Genomic DNA, 26,488 nt, shown 5'->3' with positions numbered 1-26,488 from the left:
ATCATCCCTGGAGCTGCTGTTCAAGCATTCCCAGACCCAAGGACAGAAGAGATGGTGTCCCTGACCTCTCACAGGCTCAGCTGCCACCAGCCCCCAAAAGCCCAGTCCAGTCTTGACCTCAACCTCAGTCGGGTCCACCTGCCGTGGAGCCTGCCTGTCCCAGCTAACTTCAGCCTAATCGCCACTCATCCTCTCCCCATAAGCTTGACTCACACTACCAGCTGTGGCCTTAACCCCAACCCCAATTCCTACTTCCATCTCCAACCAACCAGGACCTAGGCCCGCCCACCTTGACTAAGCCCACCTTCCAGCCTCATTCTGACTCCAGCTGTGGCCCCAACCTGGCCTGCACTCCACTGGAGTCACTTGAACCAAGGGAAAGTTCAGCTGGGGGCTTGGGAGCAGGACCAAGTTCAAGGCCTCCTCCCCCACCTGTTTATGTGGACTGGGTGGGCTTTTACTTCACATGCACAACCACTCACACATCCAATGCATGCATGCACACCCAAAGACGCGCCCCAGGCTCATCCCCAGGCTCTTGGTCTTAAACCACAGTCACACACCCTTGTAGTCACATTCTCGCACTGGCCACACCAGCCCTGTCTGACCCCCATGAGCTTCCTCAGCCTGGTGCTGACTGCAGTACTGTGCCTGGCCACTGTCTTCCTCATACTCAGCCTTCTGGGAAAAAGACCTCCCCCAAATTCAAATCTACCTTCCTCTGGAAGTAAGGCCCAGAAGTGTGGGTAGCTTGGAGACCAAGCCTCTGTGGGAGCTCTGTGTGTGGTGGGGTTCAGGGATGGGGCACAAATGGGCCTGAGATCCGGAGGAGGGAGGCCAGGGCAGGGGATTCAGACAGGGGCAGTTACCTCTTGGGTTGGAGCCATGCTAGGAGGAAGCCTGAGTCTCCCTGCCCTAGTGGACAAAAGCCACTTCCCTTCCCTATGATCAGAAGGGACAATGCAGAACATCACACGCCACCCTCCCCCAAAAATCCCCCAGTGATCACTGCCCTCTCCATCCCTCTCAGACTTTCCACTGGACTTCTTGGTCCCGTGGCCAGCCCTCAAAGCTCAGGGAACTGCTGCTGTGGCTGTGGCCTGAGCCAGCCAGCATAGCCATGCATAGTTCGTGGGTGTGGGGGCTACATGCTGTCCCCATTAAGGAGAAAGGACCACATGCTATGCTCTGTGGCCCAAACTCAGGCAGGGCCCAAATGCAGGCCAGAACTCGGGGCTTGACTCCAATTCACACACACACCACACAACGGGGAGGAGTCCTTCAGGGGTGAAAATCTAACCACACGTAATTCCCAAAGAAGGTAGTCACAGGAGGCGTGTTTTCCCTGAGGCTACCCTCTCTTCTTCATTACACCAAACCAGCATCCCAGGCTGCGTAATTCCTGTTTTTATTCCAGAATTCCAAAATTAAGGTGATTGGAATATAGATCACCAGTGACTCATTCCCCCAAAGCCTCGTGAGCCACCCTAAACAGAGCCCCATATGGAGGCCAGGCCCTCTTCCCCCTCTGCTCCATTGACAAGGGAGTTGCACAGAAGGGTAGACAGGGCTGGAGGTGGGTGGTAGTCACCTTTTGGGTGCTATAGAAGGGGTCCAGGTCCTCCAGGGGCTCTCCGATGAGCTCTCGGGGTGGATTGCCATAGAGATCTGGCAGCTTTTTAGAGGCCTGCAGGTCCAGCTGGGGCCGGGGAGCCTCCTCTTCAGGCAGCCCCTCTCGGCTCTCCTGCAAGGTGGTTGAGCCGCGGGCTTGCTTCTCCACCATGCGCTTCTCAATGGCTGCCAGGGACTCCCGTGTGAACCTGCGGAAGCTGCTGGTGCCCCGAGGTAACAGGAAGTTTGCCATCTTCTCATCCTGCTTCTGGGCACAGGCTCTCCTCACGTTGCCTGTGGGGAAGCTGGAAGAAACAGACAATGGGCCTGATGCTATGCCCAGGGACAGAGGGCAGGGTGGGCAGACCTCCTGGAGGTGGCTGTGCTGGTGGAGGGAGGGACACCATTTGCAGAGAGGCTCCAGACCCCAGGATGCCAACACCTCCACAGGCACACCTGGGCAACACTGGCCTGGGTAAACCCAAAGCCTCCCAGGCTACGGGGCATGCATGTAGACAGGCAGCAGGGTCACCTCCCCTTTCCCCTCCTAACAAGCATGTCTGAATTCAAGCAGGCAAGAGTGACTGTGTCATCCAAGCACCTTCTTCTTGCCCCATTCCACACAACAGGAAACACTTGCATCTTTTGGTTTCTTAACTGTCATCACTTGAGACATTTCTCAGCTTGGAGTTGTCATCCAGATGTTGGCACCCTAGTGTACATAGCTGTGGTGGAGCCCCTGCAGAGGGGCTCCCAAGGAAATCCCCAGGGTGCGGAAACCTTCCGAAACAATCTGGCTCAAAAAATGGGCAATGCCTCCCTTGCCCATCTGAGCTATTTCCCTTCCTTGGAAAGGTCAAAATTAGTCTGGCACTTTAGGTAACCCGAAGATAACTCTGCCTTCCATCTCCCCCATCCCCTTTAAAAATACATACATGCTTACAGATTTTGTAATAACCAAATAAAATTCTAGTAATAAATTGAATCATACTGCAAAAAGAAAAATGGGAAGAGCTGATGGAGTATCTCTGGCTCCTCACACTGCTCCCTGCTCCCCTCCTCCCAAATGTGAACAAATGAATGCTGATCTCAAGTGACAGCAGAACTGGAAAACGGTGACCACTCATCAGCGAGGACATCCAGCCGGCACAGGCATGTGACGCCAAACCGGGAGAATGTGGCCCCTGGTGGCCTCAAACAATCCAGAACCTGGTGTGAACACACTCTGCCTATGACACCGAGGCAGAAGAATGCAGTCCCAACTGCCCCACCAAAACAGGATGTGGCCGGAGCAGCTCCTGACTGTGACACCAAGCCGGGAGGCTGCATCGCTAATGACCACATCAAACCGGGGAATGGTGGGCACCCGTTCAAGAGGGCACGGTGGACACCTGTTGGACATCTCTGCCAGAACAGAATCCTTTTCCCTCACGAGGGTCAGCTTTGCCTTGAGCTTACACTTCTGCAAAACATGTCACCGATGACCCCAATGAGCTGCTGCCGTACCAACCCCTGCACATGGCTGGCAAACGGCCTGGACTTTGGGGCCACAGCCCTGAACCCTGGATTGCTGTGAAGCAGGCACCTGGCCAAAAGACAGGTAAATAGTGAGCAAACACAACACACTCAGGCCTCAAAAGGGCACCTCTCGTCCCTGGGGAAGTGTGGAATGAAATTTGTGAAGGGAGGCAGGACAGAGGTCCCAGGACCCACACGTTAAGAGCCACTCTGTGTCTTTTTCTTGTTTAATTCAAGTAAAGTTAAAGGAACATCTTTGTTAAAAACAGCAGATGAGGGAGTAGGTTTCTACTCTATAAAAGCATTTCCCTGTCTCCCTTCCATCTTTGAGTGAACAGACAGACATCTGTAACACTCATCCATGCATGTGAGTGAGGACTTCTTTTTTTTTCTTAGCTCATGGAAATTTGGGTAATTTTAAATGATTTTCTTTATACTTGTCTTCATTGCTTGAATTCTTTAAAATGAGCTTGCATTATTTTTACAGAAACAATAAAACTCATTTGTCTTTTTATTTTAAAAATTAAAAAAAAAAAACAGTTTGGATGACAGCAGCTTCTTACAGGGCAACCCTCTCCACTGTGAGCAATCAGTTCCATAAATTGGGAAGCCACCTCTTTTGCTTGGACTTACTTCCTAAAAATAGTGTTCTCTGTCTCACTGTATCCATCTGTGTCCATATGCCTGCAAGGGTTGTGGGGACACATGCACGCCCATGGATCTGCAGAGGCTCACTGGTACACACTGGCAAGGGTTTGTGTGTGTGTGAGAGAGACAGTGTGCGTGTGCGGGTGCAAGCTTACACCTGCACATATGTCTGTTCTAGTAAAGGTGTGTTTTTAATTTGTATTAAGTAAAGGATTCATGCAGTTACATGCACGTAAGTGTATAGATGGAAGAATTTCCACAAACGGAACATACCTGGTAACCAGCACCCAGACAGAGAGATAAAATGCTCCCAGTCTCTCAGACTTAGGCTGCCCTCCAGTCACTAAATACCCTCCTTTGCCCAGGGAATCACTCTCCTCACTGCTAATGGCATAGATTAGTTTTGCCTGTCTATGTATTAATAGTTCAGGGGCCCTTCTTAACAGACTCCGTGAAGGGGTGGTGGAGAGATTTAGGGGAGAAACCGCATCTCCTTCTCATTAACCTCTAATTCAAATTTAGCATTTCCTTCAATTGTGAATGTAGGCAACAAAGCAGAAATTGTGACCAAAAGAAACTGCAGATATTTCCCTGTCATGTTACAGTTGCTGCTGGCCTCTCAAATAACATTAATACTCATCACGACTTCAAAATTATAGCACTTAGATTTGCTGCTAGACCTTAATATTTAAAACATGAATAAAGACATATACTACTCTATCAAAAGTTGGTTTCTGTGTTCCGATAGCTGTATTTCAATATAGCTGGTTTCCTTTTTAATCCTATGTGTTTTATTTTGTCTCAAAATATGTGCTTCTGAGATGGGCTTCACTCAACTGGTAGAGAAAGGTTAAGACCCTGGCTTGGTCCTTGCTCAGGTGCTGATCCTGGGGTCCCCTCCTCTGCACCTCAGCTCCTCATCTCTAAAGAAGGATGAGGCGAGCCTCCAAGTCCTTTCTGGGATTCTATAATGCTCTTATCGTGAGTGGTTTCAGCCACTCCCCTGGCCTCTGGCTCTGACTTACCTGGACTTTGTGTCATTTCTGGGTGTGGATTGGGACCCCAGTCTGCCCCACCCTTGGACCTGAGAAATTCCATTCTGAGTCTTGCAGTGGCCCTGTGGGATGGACAAAGACCAGAGAGGCAGATGTCCTACGTCCAAGCACTTCCATACCCTCTCCAATCTTCTCCATCCAAGGCCTGGTGAAGAAGCCCTAGGTCCTAAGAAGGATCCTATCCCAGCTGGCCTCCAGCAGAGCATCCACTTGCTTGGGGTCCTGGCCTGGGAGGGGTATAGTCTGCCCAGGGGAGCTGCTGAAACCAGATTCCGGATGAAGCTCTCTGCTGCAGCAGCCGGGCAGCCTCATGTTCCAAAGTAAACCTACCAAGAGCGTCCTTTGTCTCTGGGGCCCCCAGGCGGCTCCTGGTGGGCGGGTGGGATCCGCTTTCTCCCTTGTTCTCCCACCACCTGCACCTGGCTCTGGCCCTGCCCTTCCTTTAGCAGCTCAGGGCCCACGCCCTGCTGTGGCCAAGCCTGGCTGAGTCCCGGCTGCAGGGTTTCCGGTGCTGCCAGGGTGAGGAGGGCTCAGGGGTGGTCTGAGGATGCTCCGGGCTCAGGTTCAGCCACACCCCTCAGGCCTAGGATGTCAGGCCTGCAGATTTCAGAACCCATCCCCTGGCTGTGGAAGGTTGTAGGGGAAAATAGGTAAGCAGGGGCCCCTGGTCTTGTTCTCACATAGCCCCAGAGTTTGGGGAGGCTGGACCTGGCTTGATTGTAAGACCACAGTCGCTCATCCCCTAGATGCCAGCACCTCATGATTCTCCACACCACCCCCCGCCCAGGACAGCTGCTCCATCTGCATCAGCTCGGCCATCTGCAGCAGCCCTACCACAGCTCATCAGGCTGGGACCGCTCCATCCAGCTATGCACTCTTCCGGGGCCAGGCTTCCCTGTCCTTTGGGCTTCACTCTAGAGCCCCACCCTCAACTCCATCCTGCCCCAGGTTCATCAGCTTCTGGAACTGGATGCATCCCTCCCTGCATCTGGAAGCCTCCTGAGAGCTCATGATGGGAGCAGACTGTGAATCTTCCTTTCCAGACTGGTTCCTCCTGACACCCTTTCTTCTGGCACTGGCCACAAGTTCCCAACCCTCACCCAACATCACTGCCCTGGGACAGGCCTCCTTGCCCCTGCTTGGACCATGGCAGTGCCTCCCTCTTTCCTTCTATCCCACACATGCAGCCCCCTGCTCCTAGATTTAGACATTCTCCAACATTCTGTGTGCCCTGAGTGATGCCAGAGTCACCTCCTGCTCTCCTCCCCACTCTACCTCCTCCAGGACACCTCTTCTGACTGCCCACCCACCCACACTGACTCCTTCCTCTGTGCCCCCTCACCCAGCTCTGGCCCCTTCCTGGCCTCTGCTGGTTACTGACAGGCCCTGTAGTATGTGTATTCACATCAAGGTAGAGATGCTGCACAAGGAGAATATTAACTGTTCACACCAGAAATTAGACCCCCCTGCACTGTTTTCTCAACTGGCTTTCCTGAAGGAGGGTTTTCTGAATGCAAAGGCACACAGCTGGTGCTCAATCAGCAATGGTGACACTGCTATGACAGGACACAATAGCCAGGCAGGTAGAGAGCAGCTGTAGGCACTGTCTAAGGTGGGAGATGGATGTGGGGGGAACTACTCGTCCCGGTTTACATGGGACTTTCCTCATTTTGGCAGTAAAATTTCTGCACCTTGGGATACCCCCCAGTCCTGGACAAATCAGGTCACCCTGGGGAGCCTCCCCTCTCCTTGCAGCCCCTCCCTACTCACTCCCCTCCCTGATTGCAAAGGAAGGCACACTTCAACCTCCTGAGTCACGTCTGGCATTTTGGTCTCCTTGGAATCGGAGCCTCTGGAACACAGCATGCAAAGAATATTCTTTGCCATGTAAATTTATGCAAAGCATTGTGTGGAAGTGGTTCCCAGGCTTCCTAGAAAATCTCTGTGGGCTTCCTCCACTCTTTGCTCCTCTCTCCTGCCCTGCAGTTGGGGTGACCTCGGGCTGGAGCACCCAGCACCTAGGGTTTGCAGTCTCACCAACCCTAGAACACAGTGCAGCTTTGTCCGGCCACAGGGCACTCCCCTTCTGCCTGCCCCTCGGTGCTAAAGAAGAGGCTCAGGAAGAGGGTGTGGGTGCTCTCAAAACAGGAGCTCACTCCCCATAGGTGGAGGTCAGGACTCCCTGATCACACTCTGATCATACTCCACAGATGAGCACAGGGCCCCTGCTCTCTACCCTGGCTGACGGGACTCCCTCCAAAGGCGAGTCTCGGTGCTCCTGGCCTGGCAACACCAGGGACAGGAGAATGGGACTAGATGTAGCTTGACAAGCTGTAACTTCACCCCAATCATCCACAGGCCCCCAAATGTGGAGATGACAGCTAGGAACCTCGCTCATTCCAGGCTTCCTTGCTTGGAGTCACCCATCAGAACTTCTAGCCCTGCTTGTAAGGCAACTGCATTTTTTCCTTGAGAACACGTCAACCCATCAACACCTCACAGACTCATTTTATTAATTGACTGATTCAGTGAACATTTAATCAGCACCCATTGTGTACATGGTCCTAAAAATGACTACACAGAATACTTTTCTTCCCAAAGTGATGGATCCCAAATCAACAAGAGATAATGAGGGGATGAGGAAGAGTCATCAGTAAAGAGAGTCTGTGGTGGCTGGCAAGGAAATTCACCCAGACTTGCTGACATTGGCAACGAGGAAATGCCCTGAGCCAGAGAAACAGGCCTTGCATCCACCTTTGCCTCCCGCTCTGGCCTCCCACCTCACCCTCTTAAAAATTTCCTGTTCCTAGGGATAAGGAAGTGGTTAGGGCTGTGCTTGGAAGCCAGCTCACCTGAGTGAATCTGGGCCCGGGCCACGCATTTGTCTTGTGTCTTTGGGCACATTAATTGATTGATGTTTCTCTACCTCAGTTTTCCCATTCGTAAAATGGGGTTAATAATAATATCTATTTCACAGGGCTGCTGTGAAACGTAAATGTATTGATATTTGTACATGCTTGGCACACAGAAAGTGCCAAATGAATTTAGTTGCTATTGTGGTTATTGTTGTTATTATTATTCTTATGAGAGATCAAGCTCAGAAGGCCTCCTTGTTGCCCACACCAGCCCTCCTTGCCTGGGCTAGCTCTTTCCCTCCTCTCTGTATTCCTGGCACACTTGAATTGCCACCCTTACTTCAGCACAGGATGGAGTAGTTTACTTGCACGCCTGCCTCTCCCCTGGATTTTTGTCCTGGTCTCCCAAAGCAGGGACTGGTGAATGAAGGAATGAAAGAATGAGGGAGTGTGGGATTAACCTTCCTATTGCCTGGATATACACTCACTCACACTGTGACTTAGTCCCTTTTCTAGACCTCAGTTTTTCCAACCCCAGGCACTGGACTAAGGACCACCCCAGCAGCATCACATGCTCATTCTGTGCCTTGCACTGCACTTGGTGCTGTTCGTGGATCACCTTCCTTCATCCTTGCAACAATCCTAGGAAGACGGGGGTTATTAGCCTCACTTTACAGATGGGAAATCTGACTCTAGGAGAGATGAAGTGAGCCCGTCTGTCTGAAGCCAGGCCTGTGAGCCTACCCATTGCACCGCATTGCCTCCTACCTCTGCGTGCAGAGAGTGGGATAAAGGCTCATGGCTTGGCCTATGGCCTATGGCCCATCTGCCTGGACTGTGTCTGTGACCCCCACTTCAAGACCCCACTTCAAGAGTCAGCCCTGTTAGCCTCATCTGAGCCTGGTTCTCCCTCTATGCAGCCCAGATACTCCCAGGGAGACCTAGCCAATTTCTGCCCATGCCCGAAGAGTCAGCAGTTTTCCTGGCAGAACCGATTCCCCAGCAGTTTTTCTCTCCAGCTCAAGCACTGTCCGACAACAGGGTGGCCACTCATTCACTGCATGTGGCGACTAAGTGCTTGGAATGTGGCTACTGTGGACTGAGTTGTGCTATTGTAAAGTCACATCCATTTTGCAGGCTTAGTACAATAAGGAATGTTGACTATTTCGTTAATAACTTTTAATATTGATTACAAGTTAAACAGATAACATTTGATAGTAGTATACTGGATTAAATAAAATGTGTTCAAGTTAATTTCACTTTTTTTTAGTTTAAAAAATATGGCTGTTAGAAAATTTAAAATTGCATATGTGGCTTGCATTTGTGACTCATATTATATTTCTGTTGGATGGCACTGACATCAAGTTCCAGCCACCAGGCCCTAAGCCCTTAAAAAATTCTACCTGAGGCCAGGCACAGTGGCTCATGCCTGTAATCCCAGCACTTTGGGAGGCCGGGGCAGGTGGATCACCTGAGGTCAGGAGTTCGAGACCAGCCTGGCCAACATGGTGAAACCCCATCTCTATTAAAAATACAAAAAATTAGCCGGGCATGGTGGCAGGCACCTGTAATCCCAGCTACCAGGAGGCTGAGGCAGGAGAATTGCTTGAACTCGGGAGGCGGAGGTTGCAGTGAGCGGAGATTGCACCACTGCACTGCACTCCAGCTTGGGCGACAGAGTGACACTCTGTCTTGGGCGGGGGTGGGCGGGGGGAAGACTTCTACCTGCTTTGGGGGTGGGGCTGGGGGTGGGAGCCGCAGGGAAGGATTGAAAGAGCATTGTTCCCCGCAGACCAGAAAGTGGCCATCCTGGTTTCTGGCAGTGGCTGTGGGTGGTTGTGGAGGCTCAAGCCACAGGTTGGGATGCTGGGGGATGTAAGTGGGAGGGATCGACAGTAAGTTTCAGACCATCCCTCCTGCCCAGGCAATTGTCTGCACAGTCTCGGCTCTCCTGGGCTAACAGCTTGGACAAAGGCTCAGTGGGGGTGCCAGCTGGTGCTTGTGGCCTGTGCTTTCAGGTCCTTGCTCCCAGATCAAAGGCACATTGGTCCGTCCTTGCACAGGGCCTCAGCTAACCAGCTCCCCACAGACTCCGCTCCTTTGAGGCTGCATAGGCATTAACCCTGTCCAGTCTGGAGCCCAGTTCTGGGGGAGATGGGAGAGTCTGAGGAGCCTGTCCTTCTCTACTCTTAATCTCCGCCTCCAGCGATCTTGCTAAGTCCTGCAGAATCATCCCCATCCCTCCCGGAGGTGGAGGAGAACACACCCACCCTGAAGCTGGGGAATGCCCTCATTTACATACATTTGCATCTCATTTATTCCAACACCCAGGCTGAAGCTGAAGCTAATTCAGCTGACAGGAAAACCCCACCCGCTTTAGCTCTGCTGCTCTGCTGAAGTGATTCCCCAGGCAGGGATGAAATGAAATGGGGGTCCCTGAGACCAGGTCCCCCTCCAGAGGTGGGAGCTGAAGAAGAGTGGGCTCTTCGGCCTGAGCCCTGAATTTCGCCTACCTCCCAAGGACAAACTGGCCTGGGGGTAGCCACTCTCTTCCCTGAAAGGCGGATGGCCCTGCTTTTTTCTTCATAGCCCTTCTGCACAGTAAGGATGGGGGCCGGGGGCTTGGCAGCAGCTTATTTAACCCATCGACTGTTCATCAGTGTCTGGGTGCCAGGCCAGGGGAACTGCAAAAGGCCCAGGTCGTTCAGGTACCCCCTCCACAGGGTACAGGGCACCCCTCCTCCCCCAGGCCCGAGTCTTCTTTGTCAGCCCCTTTACACATGCCCAGGTCCATCCACAGGGGATCTAGAATACGCTGAGTGGCACTTCGCTGTCAGCCAAGGCAGCACAGCCCCTTGGCCCTGGGTCTCCAGGGCGGGGACCTGGATGGTCTAATACCCTGAAACCACAGAGACCCAGAGTTGGAGAGCCAGCTTAGTCACCCAGGGGCATTCCACCCCAGACCCCAGATCATCTCTGTGTAAACCCACATGGTACACATAATCAGGCCAGAAAGGTGCCCACATGTGGCCCTGGAAACACCCTCATGGCACACAGGTGCCCGAGACAGCAATCAGCGTTCTAAGTCTCTTTCTAGCTCAATTCCTCCCAACTCATTTTTCTCAATACTTGAGCTGAAAAAAAGCTTCACAGAGGAACTGTGCACTGATGCCATGGCAACTGAGGCATTTATGGGGCACCTACTGTGTGCACCAAGAGAGATGGAAACCTGGGAGGCCCACCTCTAGGGTCTCTTAGTGTCCAGAGGGAAATAAGCCAATCAACCAATACACTAAATTTATGCCACAAAAGTGTCCATGATGTATTATAGCCAAATGTGCAACACTTTTTTCTTAATATTCTTTCGTACTGAGGTATTCTTTAAACACAAGAAAATGCTTTAGGTATACAGTTGGATGAGTTTTGACAAATGCATACACCTGTGTAAGTGCCACTCACCTCAGAAAACATCCCCTCACCCCAGAAAGTCCCACTATTCCTTTCAGTCAACTGCTCTGATTTCTGTCACCTAGGTTGGTTTTGCCTGTTCTAGAACTTCATGCATATGGAATTCTACCTTATGGGCTCTTTTGTGTCAGGCTGTTTTTGCTCAACACGATGTTTGAGATTTTTACCTTTTATTTGTTGGCGAGTGTGATCTAAGCTCCCTGTGTAATGCACTGTGAATACAAGTCACCCATCTGGGGACACGTCCTTAACTTGATCATAAAAGGCGAGGACTGGAAGGGACCTGAAGTCCAGCTATCTCTGGGGACCGTAGGCCCCAAGGGATCCTTAGGGAGTTTTTTTCTCTCCTTCCCTCAGACTTCCTGAAACAGAAGCTCAGCAATTAGACATCTAATAGGCACCTAGGCTCAGCAAGCAAGTGGGGGCTTTCCTTGGGTTTCCAGTTTTGTTGGCAACTAGCTGTTGCTTTATTTAACTGGCAGTCTGTGCTGCATCTGACCCAGCACAGTGGTGAGACTTTGCTGCAAACGGCCGGCTGAGCTTCTGTGTCTTCTTCCAACCACGTCTATGAGCAGAACACGAGGAACAGAGGCTGGGGTGGGTGGCCTCTGGCCCTCAGCCTCCTTGTACCCCACACCAGCTGGTGTCCCTTGAATGGAGCCCTGGGCTCAGTACAGAATGAATGCGGGGCTGGGGTTCTTCCTAGGAGCATGCCCAGAGGCAGCAGAGCTGCGCAGCCAAGGGCGGGCACCTTGGCTCTGAGGAGCTTGTCTGGGCCACTTTCCTGCGCTTGGCCCAGGTCGATGAGGCTGGGGCTTTGATGGCCAGGCAGGGTGCACTGATTGGGCTGGGCTGGTTCCATCCATGGTCTGAATTTTTCCCCCATCTTAGATCATTTGGGGTACCTCCCAGCCTAGCCTGAGTGTAGGGGGATGGCTAATGTAGCTTGAGTACCCTGAGAACTGATTTGGTGCCTGAAGCCAGATTACCTCTCTCTGCTCTGCCATCTCTTTGAAAGCGGCCTCTTGCCTCGCACAGGCCTTCGAGGAATCAATACCCACCAGAACGGCATTTACCATTCTCCTGGTGCCAGGAGAAGCCTCTCTCCTGTTCAAAATCCATTCCCAGAAACCACGGGGGCTCCCTGGGCAAGGGCAAGGGTGAAGTCCTGTCTGAGCTCTGCCCACTTCCCCGTGTGACCTTGAGCCTATGGGGCAGCCAGCACCAGCCTCCGTCACCCAGGGCTGTTAGGCCAGGGAAAGCCCTTGGTGATGATGACAGGGTTTCTGAGTGGACAAGGGACCCTCCTGGGCACACACAGATGCTGTGAGAGCAGCTCCATCCCTCCACTCTGTTAATACCTCTGTGGGGACATGACTTTCCATTGCCTCCCTAGGAGATTTAAATAGAAGAAGAAACTAAAGAGGAGAGAAAGAACTGAAGCCTCAGCTTCAGTATAGACATTCTCTCCCGACAACAGGCCCAGCCACACGATCTAAGCGCTTACCTCTCCGAATTCTGTGCATCCTCTGTGGAGGGGTACCAGTCCCACCTTTTCCAGGCAGTCTCCCCTGGCTGCTCTGGGCCACACTGACCTCCCACCAGGGAAGCTCAGCCCCTAAGTTCAACCTTGCATTCTTCCTGTCCTGGGCGGATCTCTCCCTGGCCCTCTGAGGCGAACCTAGGAGGTCCTAAGAATTTTCACTGTCCTTTTCTGCCCCTCCAGAATAGTAAACAGAGTGAGGAATGGACAAGAGAGGTTGAGAAACTGTTCTATCAGACTCTGGCTTCGCAAATCACAACTAAATTTTATGTTGGGCTTGGGGCACACCAGGTACCCCTTGGGGAAATGAAGTTGCAGGGGGAGGCTGTGGGTACCAAGTTCCCCAGCCCATGGCTGTGGCTCTTCAGGAAAGACAAGTGACAGCAGGCGGGGTGGAGAAGTTAAGACAAGTGTTAAAGAATTGATGTCAGATGGTCCCAGTGTTGTGCCAGGGGTGGTGCCTACCTCCACAAAGCCTGGTCCTGGGATTTTCCCCACACTGGGGGTCCCAGGCTCCGAGAATTGACGTGGGGTCTCTATAAATAGCATCATTCCATATTGATCATCTTAAAAAGACACGGTATGTTCTAGGCCCACGGAGAGGAGAGTTGTGTCTAAAAATAGTTTCATCCCCAGGAACCGCTGCCAGCCTGAGGCGAGTGGCGTAAGCTGTGCATAGCCGAATGGGCAGTCTGAAGGGGTGGGCCAGAAACAGAGGCACAGAACCTCTCCATCCCTACCCCATTCCCTCTGCTCCAACCCACAGATTTCGCCCCTGCCTCAGGGCCTTTGCACTTGCAGTTCCCTCTGTAACATTCTTTCCCTAGATCTCCTCGGGCTTGGTTCTTTCATGTTATTCAGGTCTCAGTTCAGTCTCCTCCTTCAAGGGGCTTTCCCTGCCCAGCCAGTCTAGAGTCACCCCCATGTCTCTCCATCACATTGTCCTGTTGTATTTCTTTCATAGCACTAGCCCCATCTCCAATTATCTTCTGTATGGATTGGTTTAATGGTATCTCCCTACTTTTATGTAAACTTCATAAGAACAATTGTTACAGCTTGTACACCTTCTAGAACCTTCCATGGCACAAAGGCATGAACTCTGCCTCAGACCCCTGCATCAGGGCAGCCTGGGCTGGCAGCAGGCTGTGGGGCTGTCCCGTCCTAGGCTTCCCCTGCAGCCCTGGCTAGCCCTGTAGTGGGTCTGCTCCCCACGGGGCCCAGCCTCTGTCCACAGGCTACCCACTGGCCCTGCTTTTTCCTCTCTCTGCCTTCTTCATGTATTTAGCCACAGGGCTTTTACTCCAGCTCCCTTCTCCCAATCCTATCACCCTGGATACCCGCCCTAGAAAACTTCATCTTGTCCCTAAATACGGCTTTCTGGAACACCCTTCTCTCTGCAGAGCAAGGGCTCCCTTTCCTTTCTGCCTGCCATCCCTAGCAGGAACCACATTTGCTGCCATCAAAATCTCCCTCCCAGAGATTCACAGAAAGAGTTATTCCCTCTACCCAGGCCTTCCTGACTGCCCCCTGAACAAATAGTAACCACTACACACTTCACTGGTACAATCTTAACTCACAGACCTGCAGCCCTCACTGAGGGAAAGGCCTTCCCCCAGGCTCCTGCACGGTGATGTGCTGCACGGACACGCATGCCCACAGTGTCCACTCCAGGCTCTCCCGACAGCCCTCCCTGACCCCACCCCTCGCCAGCTCCCTTCTATCTCTCTCCTCCCTCTTCAACCATCAAACTCTTTGAAAGAGCTGTCTACACATGCTGTCTCCACGTCCTCACCTCCAGCTCGCTTCTCAACCCACTCCAAACTGGCTTCCATTCCCACCAAGTCACTCATTCATTCATTCAACAAGAACCTGTCTGTACTGGGCACTACATTCTGCGGGCGCTGAGTGGAGTTTCTCCTACCAAGGTCACCAGCACCCTCACCATGGCTCGATCTAATGGACACTTCTTTTTAAATTATTCATTCTTTTTCTATCTATCCATGAACTTCTGAGAATGCACCTTCAGTCTCTCAGCAGAAAGAAACAGGGCACTTTCCCTCCCCCCCGAGCAGGGCACTCTGCTTGCCTTCTGCAGCGCCTCCTACTCCTGGCTTTCCTCCTACCTCTCTGGCTGCTCCTTCTCAGCCTTCTCTGCAGACTTCTCCTGCTTTGACGGTTGGAGTGTTTCTGGGCTCCTGACTCAACCCCTTCCTTCTTACCCTCTACACCACGTTAGAATCACCTGGGTGCTTTCAAAACTCCTGATGCCCAGGCCTCATCCCAGGGTCAAATAAATTAGCACGTCTAGGGCTGGAGCCTGAGCATAGGTATTTTTACTTAAAGCTTTCCAAGTGATGCTAATGTCACCAGGATTGAGAGCCCCAGGTCTGCACTCTCGCCGGGCAATCTAACTCAGTGCCACATCTCCAATGACAACCTCTGCTGAAGACTCCAAGTTTCCATTTCCAGCCCAGATCTCCATCCTGAACATACTTCCTTCCTGGGCCCTTCCCTCCAACTACCTTCTGGATGTCAGTATCTGTCCCTGGAAGTACAACAGGTTCAAATCAGAACCTGTCACTTTTCCTTTGCCCTTCAGTGTGGGGAAAAAGAACATCTGTCACTTTTCCTTTGCTCTTCATCAAGCTTGCCAACCCAAATTTAACTTGCCCATTCTTCTTCTCATGGTGCGCCAGGGGGCAGCACACCTCACTTAGTGAGACATTGGAGGTGGGGAATGGGAGAGCAGCATGTCACTTGACAGAGAAGGAAGATGGGACACCATAAGTTCTATTACCTGTGGTAAGCTGCCAGTCACCTCTCCTTCAATGGAAAGACTTTGGATGGCACCCATGGTCTGAGCTGGGGAGGTGGTATAGTACACAGCAAATATTGACACTTGGGCTCAAACCCAAGTTTTGCTACTTAGAAAATGTGACGGTATGCAACTATTTAACCTTTCTGGACCACCAGTTTCACCATCTGCAAAATGGCCATTATGATGGTCGCTACCTCTAGGGTTGATGCAAGGATTCAGTGAGATTAACCGTATAAAGCGCTTAGTGCCATGCCTGGCCTGCAGAAAGCACTCAGTGAATGTTAGCTATTTTTAGTAACATTACTGAGGATAAATTCCCAATTCCTGAGCAGAGCTCACAAGGGCCCCCGTGACTGTGACCTTGGCTTTAACTCCGCTCTTCTCTTCCTCACACCATGGGGCCCAACAAATCACTCAACTAATAATTGTGCTGTTTCGCTTTTCTGTGCTTTTGTACATACTGGTCCTGACAGCTAGACTGCACTGTCCTTGCCTGGAAAACTCCTATTCACCCTTCGAAACCCAGTGTGGAAAGTTATTTTTTGTTAGAATAAGATTCTTGACTATTCCGGCCAAAGGTAACCACCTCTCCTGTGAGTGGGCTCTGGGGACACACTTCTACCACTGCACACCCTTCCAATAACCTTCCCAAGAGTGAGCATAAGCCAGGCTCCTCTGAACAGAACACAAACTGCAATTTGCCACTGTCCCTGGCTGCCCTCAGGACTCCCTTCTCTTTGGATTGCCTGGGCACCAGCCTCCGCTGTTCCCCCATCCCCAGCTGTCTCTGGTGCTTCCCACCAGTCCTCCAAGCCCAATCTTCATGCTGAGTGAGTCAATCCTAGAATTTTTCCAGAGTAGCTTTGATCAACACACAGAGAGGGGGCCGAGCACCTTGGAGCACAGCAGCTGCCCATGCCACATTGGGCTGAATGCTGGCTCTTGGCACCCCAGGGCCAGTTCCCCTTCTGCTCAGATCCTCCTGGCTCAGTTCTAGGCTTATTTGCCCCATAGAAAGTAGATCTCAAGGTGTCTTCACACTGAGTGGTGCCCCCAATCCACTGATTCTGTAGATGACATTGAATAAGTCCTTGAGCTCCTCTGGGCCTCAGTTTCCCCACTTGTAAAATATGGTGGTGATGACATGATTAAAAGTTTAATGAGGCTCTTTTCAGCACAGAGCTGGACACTGTAACATAGAATCTGTGTTCCACATCCTGGCTGTCACCTGACCTCACCCTCTCCACGCTCCTGCGACAGCAGCCTGACCACCCTCATTCCACCTCTCACTCATTACCACCGATTCATATGCACCTGCCCAATTCTTACTGAGTGGAGATGAGGTCAAAGAGATGGAGTTGAGGGCAGCGGCAAGGGCCTGGGCCCCCAGTAGCTGGGGCCTCTGCTGCTCAGGGTCCCACTAGATCCTGAAGGATGGTGGGAACCTGGGAGAGGGCTTGGGATGCCATGGCATGGTGGGGGTCACGTGGTTTGCCTGTCTGGATGATACTGCCTAGGCTCACTGGGAGACACACCTGGGGTCTCACCAGGAGGCGAGCAGATGCCTGGGAATGGAACATAGGCCCAGGACCTTAAGAGGAGATAGATCCCATGGCCCGGGGCTGGGCTGAAGGCACTGAGGAGCACAAGAGTGAGTCCTGCACTATCTTAGCCATGGCTTCCTGATCTGGCTGTGCGCTGCTCTCCAACAGGTGTTTGCAAGGCAGGCCTACAGCCAGGGGCTTGTCCCCAACATCATTTCCCCCCATCCTCATCACCACCACTAACAGTCCCCACACCTCTGGCCCCCACCAGCCCTTGGCCTCTCGGACAAAGCTTGGCACCTCCACTTTCTTCCAGAGCGCCACCAAAGACGATCAAATAACACAGAGGTCGAGAGCCACCTCCCATCAGGGTGCGTGGATCTGTCCGGCTCAGAGAGAGGAGGGCAGAGAACTCTCTCCAATCTCAGCGCACAGAGATCTCCACCCCTTCGAGAAGCACAGAGATCAGATAGAGGAGATGCGGCCCCTTTAGGGCGTCAAAGGGCACCGAGATCTCTATATGGTCTAAACGCGCAGAGATCTCGTCTCACGGAGAGGACAGCCCCAGCGGATGGTTCCCCCTGGGCCCAGAGAAAGGGGGTGCGTGGCTTCCTCCCCCATATCCAGCCCTGCTCAGTCAGCCCCCGCAAACCCCGCTCTCTGGAACCACATTCACTGCGCGCCTAGTCGCCGCTCTGACCTTGGGGTCTCCGGCCTCCGGTATCCGGGTCCCAATCCCAGACCCTCCCCGAGCCTGCGCCAGGGATGGCCGGGAAGCTGGGGCCGCAGCTCCCCCTCCCCCGGCCCTCGACAGCGCACCAGGAAACCCGGAAGGAAAGGGAAGGGACCGGGGGCGCACGGTGATTAGAGACGTCTCCCCCGGGGATACCCTCCAGCCTGGCGGATCTGCGCCCCTTCTCCCCCTCCGGCTCTCTGGGGCACTGATTAGGGAGGGAGCGGCTGGGCGGACCCGGGGCAGGGGAGGAGCACGCAGGGGCTGGAGGCTTCGGCCCTCGGGGAGGAAAGTTGGGCGGCGGCAGGCGAAGGGGGCTCCGGCCGGCCCAGGGCTGCCGGGCGCCGGGCCGCTCGCTCACCTGCTGGTCCCCCGGCCCGGCCCCGGGGTGGGCGGCTGCTGCTCGGCGCGGACTCGGCTCGGCGCGGGGCTCGGGGCACTGGGCGCAGGCTCAGCGGCCCCGGGGGAGCGATCCCTGCATCCTACGGGCGCCGCCGTCGTCTCGGCTCCGCGGCTCCGTTCGGGCTCCCGGGCTGGGCAGGCGGCGCGGGCTCGGGCTGGGGGCGGGGTCGGGGGCGGGGTCGGGGCGGGCCCCGCCTGGGCTCGGCCTGGGGCTTGAGGCCCCGGGCTGGCTCCGCCCCAGAGCGACGCACCAGGGGCTCCGCACGTGGCTCTCCGCCCGCTCGGAGGGGGGACACACCGGCGCCCGCCGGGGCGCACACTCCCACACTGACCCTGGGGCTCACAGCCACAGACAGCCGCCCACGCGGCCGCGGACAGACAGACACAGGCGGGGGTACACACACGGCGACCCGGGGACGCTTCACCACAGATGGCCACCCACGCGGACGCGGACAGGCACACATTAACAAACACTGGCATACACACCAGCACCCGCCGGAGTATACACACACACACACACACACACGCAACCTTGCTGACTTGGGAAGGCTACCGGACACCCACCCACCCACGTGGACACGGGCATACACTGACACTCATGCCGAGACAGACACACGCTACCATAGGCATACCTGCACTGACACAGACACACACATGCACCCTGAGACAGATACACACCCCCACACACCCACACAGACACAGACAGACACATCATTGACACACACTGACACTGAGGAAGACACTCTGACAAACTTAGACACCCACATGACTTAGACACACATCCACTGACACACTGACACAGAGACACACACACTCACTCGAACCACACTTTCCTGGAGACACACTTAGTGATGCCACAGAAATCTGCACAATGGTACACATCTACCTGAACACACTGACGCACATGCTGACAGAACCAAACACACACCCAGACCCAGAAGCAAGCAGGCAACCAACACAGAGACACCCACACGCGCGCGCGCACACACACACACACACATACATATATATACATATATACCTCGTTATATATATACCTCCACCCTCTTGAGCCACATACAACCTTCACCTTGACACACGCAGAACCTGGAGTCACATACCTACACACCCACTGTTTCTCACTCAGAGACATGGTCACAGGCACACACACACGGAGACATACGCTGACAAAACAGTTGCTCCCATGCCCATGCCCAGGGCCTATGGGGACACACTTCTTGTTTAAACAAAACAGGCCATCAGGGCAACCCGCTTGGGTCCCCTTCCACGCTGTGGAAGCTTTGTTCTTTCCCTCTTCACAATAAATCTTGCTGCTTCTAAAACAAAAACAAAACCAAAACCAAAACAAAACAAAACAACAACAAAAAACAGGCTATCAGCTTTTGCCCACGAAAAAAGTACAGTCATTGGAAGGGATGGTACACTTTTCTGCCACATTTTCAGGGCTCCCAGAAGCAAGAACCGCTCTTAGAGAGCCAAATGGGTGCCAGGGTCTCAGAGGGCACAGAGGTGCTGGGTTTGGGAGCCCAGAGGCTGGGACCTGCTCCTCCATGATGGGGATCTTGGAGAGGTGGGAGGGCAAAGAGGGGAGTGTTGGGACAGCGTCCGTTTGCGACCTGGGTGTGGGGCTTCGTTGGACGCCTTAGGTACATACGGAGGGGCTGCTTTGCTTGCGGGAGGGGATCAGTAGGAAAGTCAGTCTACAGGAAAGTTCAGGACATGGGCCTCTCCGGCCCCGAGTTGAGTGGGGTGTCGGGTACAGACGGATGGACCACAGGTCGGCTGCCAGCCTTTAGCGCCTGACGAGCCTCAGGTTGGCTAGCAGCTCCCACTATCGGCCAGAAGGGGAAGTGCAGGCAGTGTCAACGTTTCAGCCCCCGTGCAGTACCGCCTTCCCAGAGTCACACCTACCAGGCAGGAGAGTACAGTAGCAGGAAGGTCCTACCTCCCCTAAGAACTTCCATCACGGGCTTCTCGGCCTCAGAATGAAGCTTCTACTTGCAAACTGACATTGGGCCAAGCAGGAGACAAGGCTAGGATAGAAGCTGCTGGGGGTAGGGGTGGATACCTGCCTCCCTTCCATCCATATGTAGCAGAAGTGGGATTTTCACTCTCCTGTTTAGTATTGGGCAACTGGATGTTGCCAGCAGGAGAGGTGGGTTGAGCCTCGTAAGTCTACATGCACCCTGAATTTAAACAGGGGAGAGAAGCCCAGGGGATGGGGAACCAGAGCTCTGACCCTGTGGAAGTTCATCCATAAAAGCACACCTTGTGGTCCAAGAAAGGCCTCAGAGTGCAGAGACAGGCAACAGGTGTCTGGAGACAGGCACTTCCTACAAAGAGCCCTTGCCAAGATCTTGGCTACTCCCTTCTCTTTGCCAGACCCTATTTAAATTTTTTGTTTTGTTTGAGACAGAGTCTTGCATTGCCTCCAGGGCTGAAGTGCAGCTGCGTGATCTCAGCTCACTGCAACCTCTGCCTCCCCAGTTCAAGCAATCCTCCTGCCTCAGCCTCCTGAGTCTCTGGGATTGCAGGCACTCATCATCATGCCCAGCTAATTTTTTGTATTTTTAGTAGAGACAGGGTTTCACCATGTTGGCCAGGCTGGTCTCGAACTCCTGACCTCGTGATTTACCCACCTCAGCCTCCCAAAGTGCTGGGATTACAGGCTTGAGCCACCATGCCTGGCCAACCCTATTTAATTAAAGCAATAAGAGGAACATGTTGTCGGCTGTCAGAGATAAATGTTTTTAAAAACTAGTATATCCTTTATTCGCCCCTCAGTTTTGCCCAAGGTTTGCCTTTACTTTGCCTCAGGTTCAAAGCTAGGTTAACCATATCATTACTCCCCTCTTGTGTTTTTGTTTTATTTCTTCCCCCATCATCACTCCACTGCCATCTCCTTCTCCACACAGGCACCTCTCTAAGAGCTAAAGTAGGTCTTTATGTGCACATCCTTGTAAAACAGGTAGTATTGTTGTTTGTGCATATGCGTTTTCTCTTCTAACAGCCCAAAGCTTTTCTTTTTATGTTTTACTTCTATTGAACCTACATAATGGAAAAGTGCACAAATCCTCAGTGTTCACTTGAAAGGGTTTTCTGTTGTTGAATACATCCGTGTGAGCAGCACAACACAGAAACCAAACGTTATCAGTACCACAGAAGACCTCTTTGTGCCTTCTTTCTGTCACCACCGCTACACCCACCCAGAGTTAACTACTACAGTCACATCGAATTCCCCTTGCTAGTTTTGCCTGGTTTTGATATTTATTTAAAGTGGAATTGTATAATAGGAGCTCTTTTGTGTCTGGCTTCTTTTGATCAGCTTTACGCTCATGAGAGTCACATGTTGCTGCTTGTTGTTGTAGTTCATTCATTCTTGTTGCTGTACAGCATCCTATTGTATGCATATACCAGACTTTACTCATTCTACTGCTGATGGGTGTTTGGGTAGTTTCTAGTTTGGGGTTCATGAGTAGCACACCTATGAACATTCTAGTACATAAATTTTGATGAACATATGTACCCATTTCTGCCAGGTACATATCTGGGAGTGGAATTGCTGAGTCATAGGATAGTGTGTGTTCGCTTTTAGCAGATGTTGCCAGACAGTTTTCCACAGTGGTTCCACCAGTATTCACTCCACCAGCAGTGAATGCATGCATCCTTTAACACTTAATACTTTTGTCATTTTCATTTTATCTCCTTCAGTGGGTGTGCAGAGGTTTCATATTCTGGTTTTAATTGGCATTTCCCTGATGACTAATGAAATTGAGCACATTTTTTATGATTAATGGCTGTTGGTGTGTATGTGCTTTTCATTTATATAAATGGGTATTGTTCTAGATTTCCTTCTTTTCCTTATGTTTCTCCCTCAACACCCTGCTTTTGAGCTGTATCTGTGTTGTGGCATAGGCATCTGGCTCTTTGCTTCTGATAGCTGCAGAATGTTCTGTGTTCTGCATCCACAGCACTTTATTAATCCATTCCCCTTGCGGTGAGAGATTGAAGAAGGTAAGTGGATGGAAGAGTAGTAACTGTCTTGTGTTTCTGTTTTCTTCACTCTGCTAATTCCAGGGGTGGAGATGGACAAAGAAGAAAGTGGGGTCTCAGATTCATAAACAGTCAGGACCAGGAGGCATCTTAGATGGTGGAGGTGCAGGTTGGGGCTAAGAACAGGAGGCCTGGGGGAAAGGCCACACAAAGGCCAGCAGACCCAGAAACGCCTTGCCCAGCCCTCCCCAGCAGAGGCTGGTCCTGCCTCATGCAGATGGCTATCTCTGAGCTCTAGATGGAGGGCATCTGGCACAGTGGAGGCAGGCTTGAGGAACCTTACTGAAAGTAAGAGGGTTTAGTGAGAACCCTGGTTTCCTCCTTCTGCTGGGCGCTGGAACTCTGACTCTTATGTGCACTTCCCACTAGGCAGGGGGCTGGAGAATTTCACACTGAGACACTGACCAGCCCAAGAGAAAACATCTCTGATACTGGGCACTGACATTACCATCTATACTGCCCACTTGTCAAGAAACTCTGCCTGCTCCGCATTCATCCCCACCCCTCTTTCTCCTTGCCTGCCTCTTCCATGAAGGCTGTAAGAGGCAAGCAGTATTTGCCTTTCCAGTTTTTCCTATACCCAGTGGTGGCCATGTAACTTCATGAGGGCCAAGGGTCAGAAGCAAACTTCTGCTAGGGAAGGGCAGTTTCTGAGAGAGCATTTGTTTTCCTGGTAAAAGAGGACAAGAGCTGCTGGCTCTACTGTCTTCCTCTTCTTGATTCTCCCTGTCTTGAATGAGGACATGATGCTTGGAGCTGACAAAACCTCTCTCAGCCTTGAAGGTAAGGCTGGTAGATTTGCAGAAACATTGGCCTTGATGACAGTGAACCATAGAACTAATACCTTTGTACTTCTCTTTCGTGCTTTTTTTTTTTTTTTTTTTGAGACGGAGTCTTGCTCTGTTGCCCAGGCTGGAGTGCAGTGGCGCGATCTAGGCTCACTGCAACTTCTGCCTCCCGGGTTCAAGCAATTCTCCTGCCTCAGCCTCCTGAGTAGCTGGGATTACAGGCATGTGCCACCATGCCCAGCTCATTTTTGGATTTTTAGTAAAGACAGGGTTTTACTATGTTGGCCAGGCTGGTCTCTAACTCCTGACCTCATGATCCACCTGCCTCAGCCTCCCAAAATGCTAGGATTACAGGCGTGAGCCACCGCGCCTGGCCTTCTCTTTCACTCTTTGTTTAAACAAATAAGACAGGATTCTCTGCCACCCGCAGCCAGATTGTGTTGGGTGAGGAGGGGCCTGGTAGCTCAGTTGCTCCAAATACAAACTGTTTACTAGCTCTGGTGTTTTTAACCTCACTCTTCCTCCCCATTTTCGAAGGTACCTAATGCCTGGAGTCCTGAGAACTTTCCAGGGTTTTGAAGAGAGTGGCTACCCCTTGCTTTCTTTTGCCAGCTTTCCCTCTGCAGGCACACTCAGCTCTGGCAGTTATGGCTCAAACTTCCAGGAAGTTGTCATCATATCCGCTGTTGGCCCCTCTTCCGTACATTTTGTCCTTTTACAATTATTTCACTGTCGGCTGGGGACTGTGGCTCATGCTTGTAATCCCAGCACTTTGGGAGGCCGAGGCGGGGGGATCACCTGAAGTCAGGAGTTCGAGACCAGCCTAGCCAACATGGTGAAACCCATCGCTACTAAAAATACAAAAATTAGCCAGGCGTGGTGGTAGGTGCCTGGAATCCCAGCTACTCGGGAAGCTGAGGCAGGGCAATCACTTGAATCTGGGAGGCAGAAGTTGCAGTGAGCCGAGATCGCGCCACTGCACTCCAGCCTGGGTGACAGAATGAGACTCTGTCTCAAAACAAACAAACAAAAAAAATTATTTCACTGTCATTTTAGTGACGTTTCAATAGATGTCTTCCACTATATTTTGAAGAAAGTCCTCCATTTCAGTTTCTACCCCAGGTAGTTTTAAGTAGTAATCAGATACTACCCTCATGGGTTGTGAGCATTCTTGCTTTATTTTGAAGGCCTGAGCAGTTGAGACCCTCTATCTTAGAAGGGGCAGAGAAAAAAATAAATGTATTCACGGTCAAGGCCATGATCTGCTGCCAAAGGGCTGGTGACCCCATCCTGCCTTTATACCTAGACAATGGACAGGGTAATGCTCTTAACTGAGGGACCATTCCCATGTGGGAAGCATCTGCTGTCTCTTACATGTATTCTCAGCCCAAGTCAGACACACATACCCTCGCCTCTGCCGGTGGCCCCACTAGCTCAAATAATGCCTGCCTGCAAATCTGCAAATGAAGATGAGCCTTCCTCAAGACACTTGACTGCCATCTGCTGGAAAGTTGAGAGAAAATAGAAATATCTGATGAGCAGGAATGTGCATCGTACCCCAGGTTGTGTGAAGCATGACGGTGCATGGCATCGGCCCCTGCCTCCACCTGTCTCATCTCCTTGCTACAAAATGCAGTCCCTCACCCATCAGCTCTGGCCATTGTAGTGACTAGGGAGCAGGGCTTAGAGGGCCAGAAGCCTTGATAGGATTCTTCACTTATAGCCCATGTGACCTTGTATTAAACACATAACTCTTCTGGGTCTTACTTCACTCATGTATAAAATGAGATAATTCTATACTTACCTAGCTGAGTTGTTAAGAGGAGCAAATGAAATAATACGGGAAGATGTTTTAAAAATAAATATTTTACAGATTGAATTTGACAGTCATACTATCTAAAGCCTATTCATCCTTTGCTTTTGATTGGGTTCCCTAAAAACCCTAAAAACGGACTCTAAAATGGAGATTTGCACTCAGGAAGTTTCTATGGAGTGCACTTGGAAACAATATTTGTAAGGATGTGAGGGAAGCAGGGTTGGGCAGAGGAAGTTGAACTCCAATGTGGTTGCAACCAACGCCTCAGCCAAGCCTCCTGGAAGCTGGGATGACCAGGAGTTGGATGACCCCTTGGAGTTGTCCCAATTTTAGCCCAGAGTGGTATGAGCAAGCTTGTCTACCTCCACTTCAACCAGTCATTGGCAGTGGCCTGCTTCTGATGAGAGGCCATAACCTTGGGTGAGCAGCTCCCATGAGGCAAGGGCAATGTCCAGAGAGGGGCACTTCTGAGAGCCATCAGCAGCCACACTCCTGGCAGCTGGAGGAAGAACCTCCAGCTGGAGGAGGAGCTAGATGGAAGAATTCCATCCTAAGAGGGGCTCTGGGCAACTCACTGCAGCATGCTCTCTTCCCTTGGTTGTATATGTGGAGTGAGGGGTGTTGTTGGTGCAAGCAATATGGAAGCCATAAGAAAAAGAGCCAACCATTGATTCTATACATTACACAGCCTTCCTGGGTCTGAGCTTTGTAGGGTAAGAAGTACTAGACTGCTGTGGCTGGGGAGGGGGGTCTCCTGGGCATTATCCCTTTCATTCAGCTGGCCTTTCTGGCAGCTGAATCTGCTCCAAGCATATTCTATTCAAAGCATATTCTCAAGTCCACATGGGGGTGATCTGCTTCCCCATGTTCCATTGCATTCCACTGGGGACATGTGATCACCTTGAGTTCTGCCACCTTCATAAAGGTGCGATGGTTGTCCTGTGTTTTGTCATATTTCACATCAGTGCAGTGGTGTAGTTGTGTAAGAGGGTCAGGGTGAGAGATTTAGAGGCTGCAGATCCAGAATCCTGGTGCCTGAATTCATCCCACAGATGTATTTTTGGGGTCAGAGAGAGAGGTGTGCAGGTAAAGTGTGTCAAATAATTCATAGCAATGTGAATATCTTTGTCTGAGACATGTGCTCGCCGGGTCCTTTTGATCCCCACCATTCCGTGTTGTATTATGTTTATTAAATTACCAGCCTGGCTCTGCCGGCATTTGCGATTTTCTCTCTTGGATTAGGACCAAGCAGCACCAAGAGGATTGTGGAGCACCCAGTGTGGCCACAGGAACTAGGCTCAGAAGGAGGTGGGTAGGCTCTGGGCAGGATGCATGCTGTAATGAGCAAGCAGGCAAGGACAGGAATGGGGCTGAGGGTGGAGGGGAGGGTGACGTTGGTTACAGAGGAGCTAGTGAGCTGTGTTCAGAGCTGGAGACTCTTACTGGATGGGAACTGTGGTTGGGCATTGGGTTTCCACCAGAGTTTTATTTTTATACGTTTGAGAAGCATTTTGATTGATATACACACACAGCATGGATGAATCTTACATTTGTTGTGTTAGGTGAAAGAAATCAGCCTCAAAAGTTTTGTAGATGTTATGAATTCATTTATATGGCATTTTGGGGAAGGCAAAAT

The 26,488-nt window shown here is 51.8% G+C and overlaps 1 protein-coding gene across 1 annotated transcript in view; it reads right to left on the bottom strand.

The window, feature by feature from the left end:
* SCN5A (sodium voltage-gated channel alpha subunit 5) overlaps window positions 1-18,304 on the bottom strand; it is a 103,076-nt gene extending 84,772 nt beyond the window's left edge. Inside the window, exons 1-2 of the mRNA XM_054482377.2 lie at window positions 18,155-18,304; window positions 1,592-1,916 (exon numbers count right to left, since the gene is read on the bottom strand). Of these exons, the coding sequence (XP_054338352.1) occupies window positions 1,592-1,864 (273 nt within the window). The 5' untranslated portion in view covers window positions 1,865-1,916; window positions 18,155-18,304. The remainder of the gene's footprint in view (window positions 1-1,591; window positions 1,917-18,154) is intronic.
* Between the last annotated feature and the right edge of the window lie 8,184 nt (window positions 18,305-26,488).

Source organism: Pongo pygmaeus, chromosome 2 (genome assembly GCF_028885625.2).
Source record: "Pongo pygmaeus isolate AG05252 chromosome 2, NHGRI_mPonPyg2-v2.0_pri, whole genome shotgun sequence".
Lineage (NCBI taxonomy): Eukaryota > Metazoa > Chordata > Mammalia > Primates > Hominidae > Pongo > Pongo pygmaeus.
This window is presented reverse-complemented; position numbering and strand designations above follow the sequence as displayed.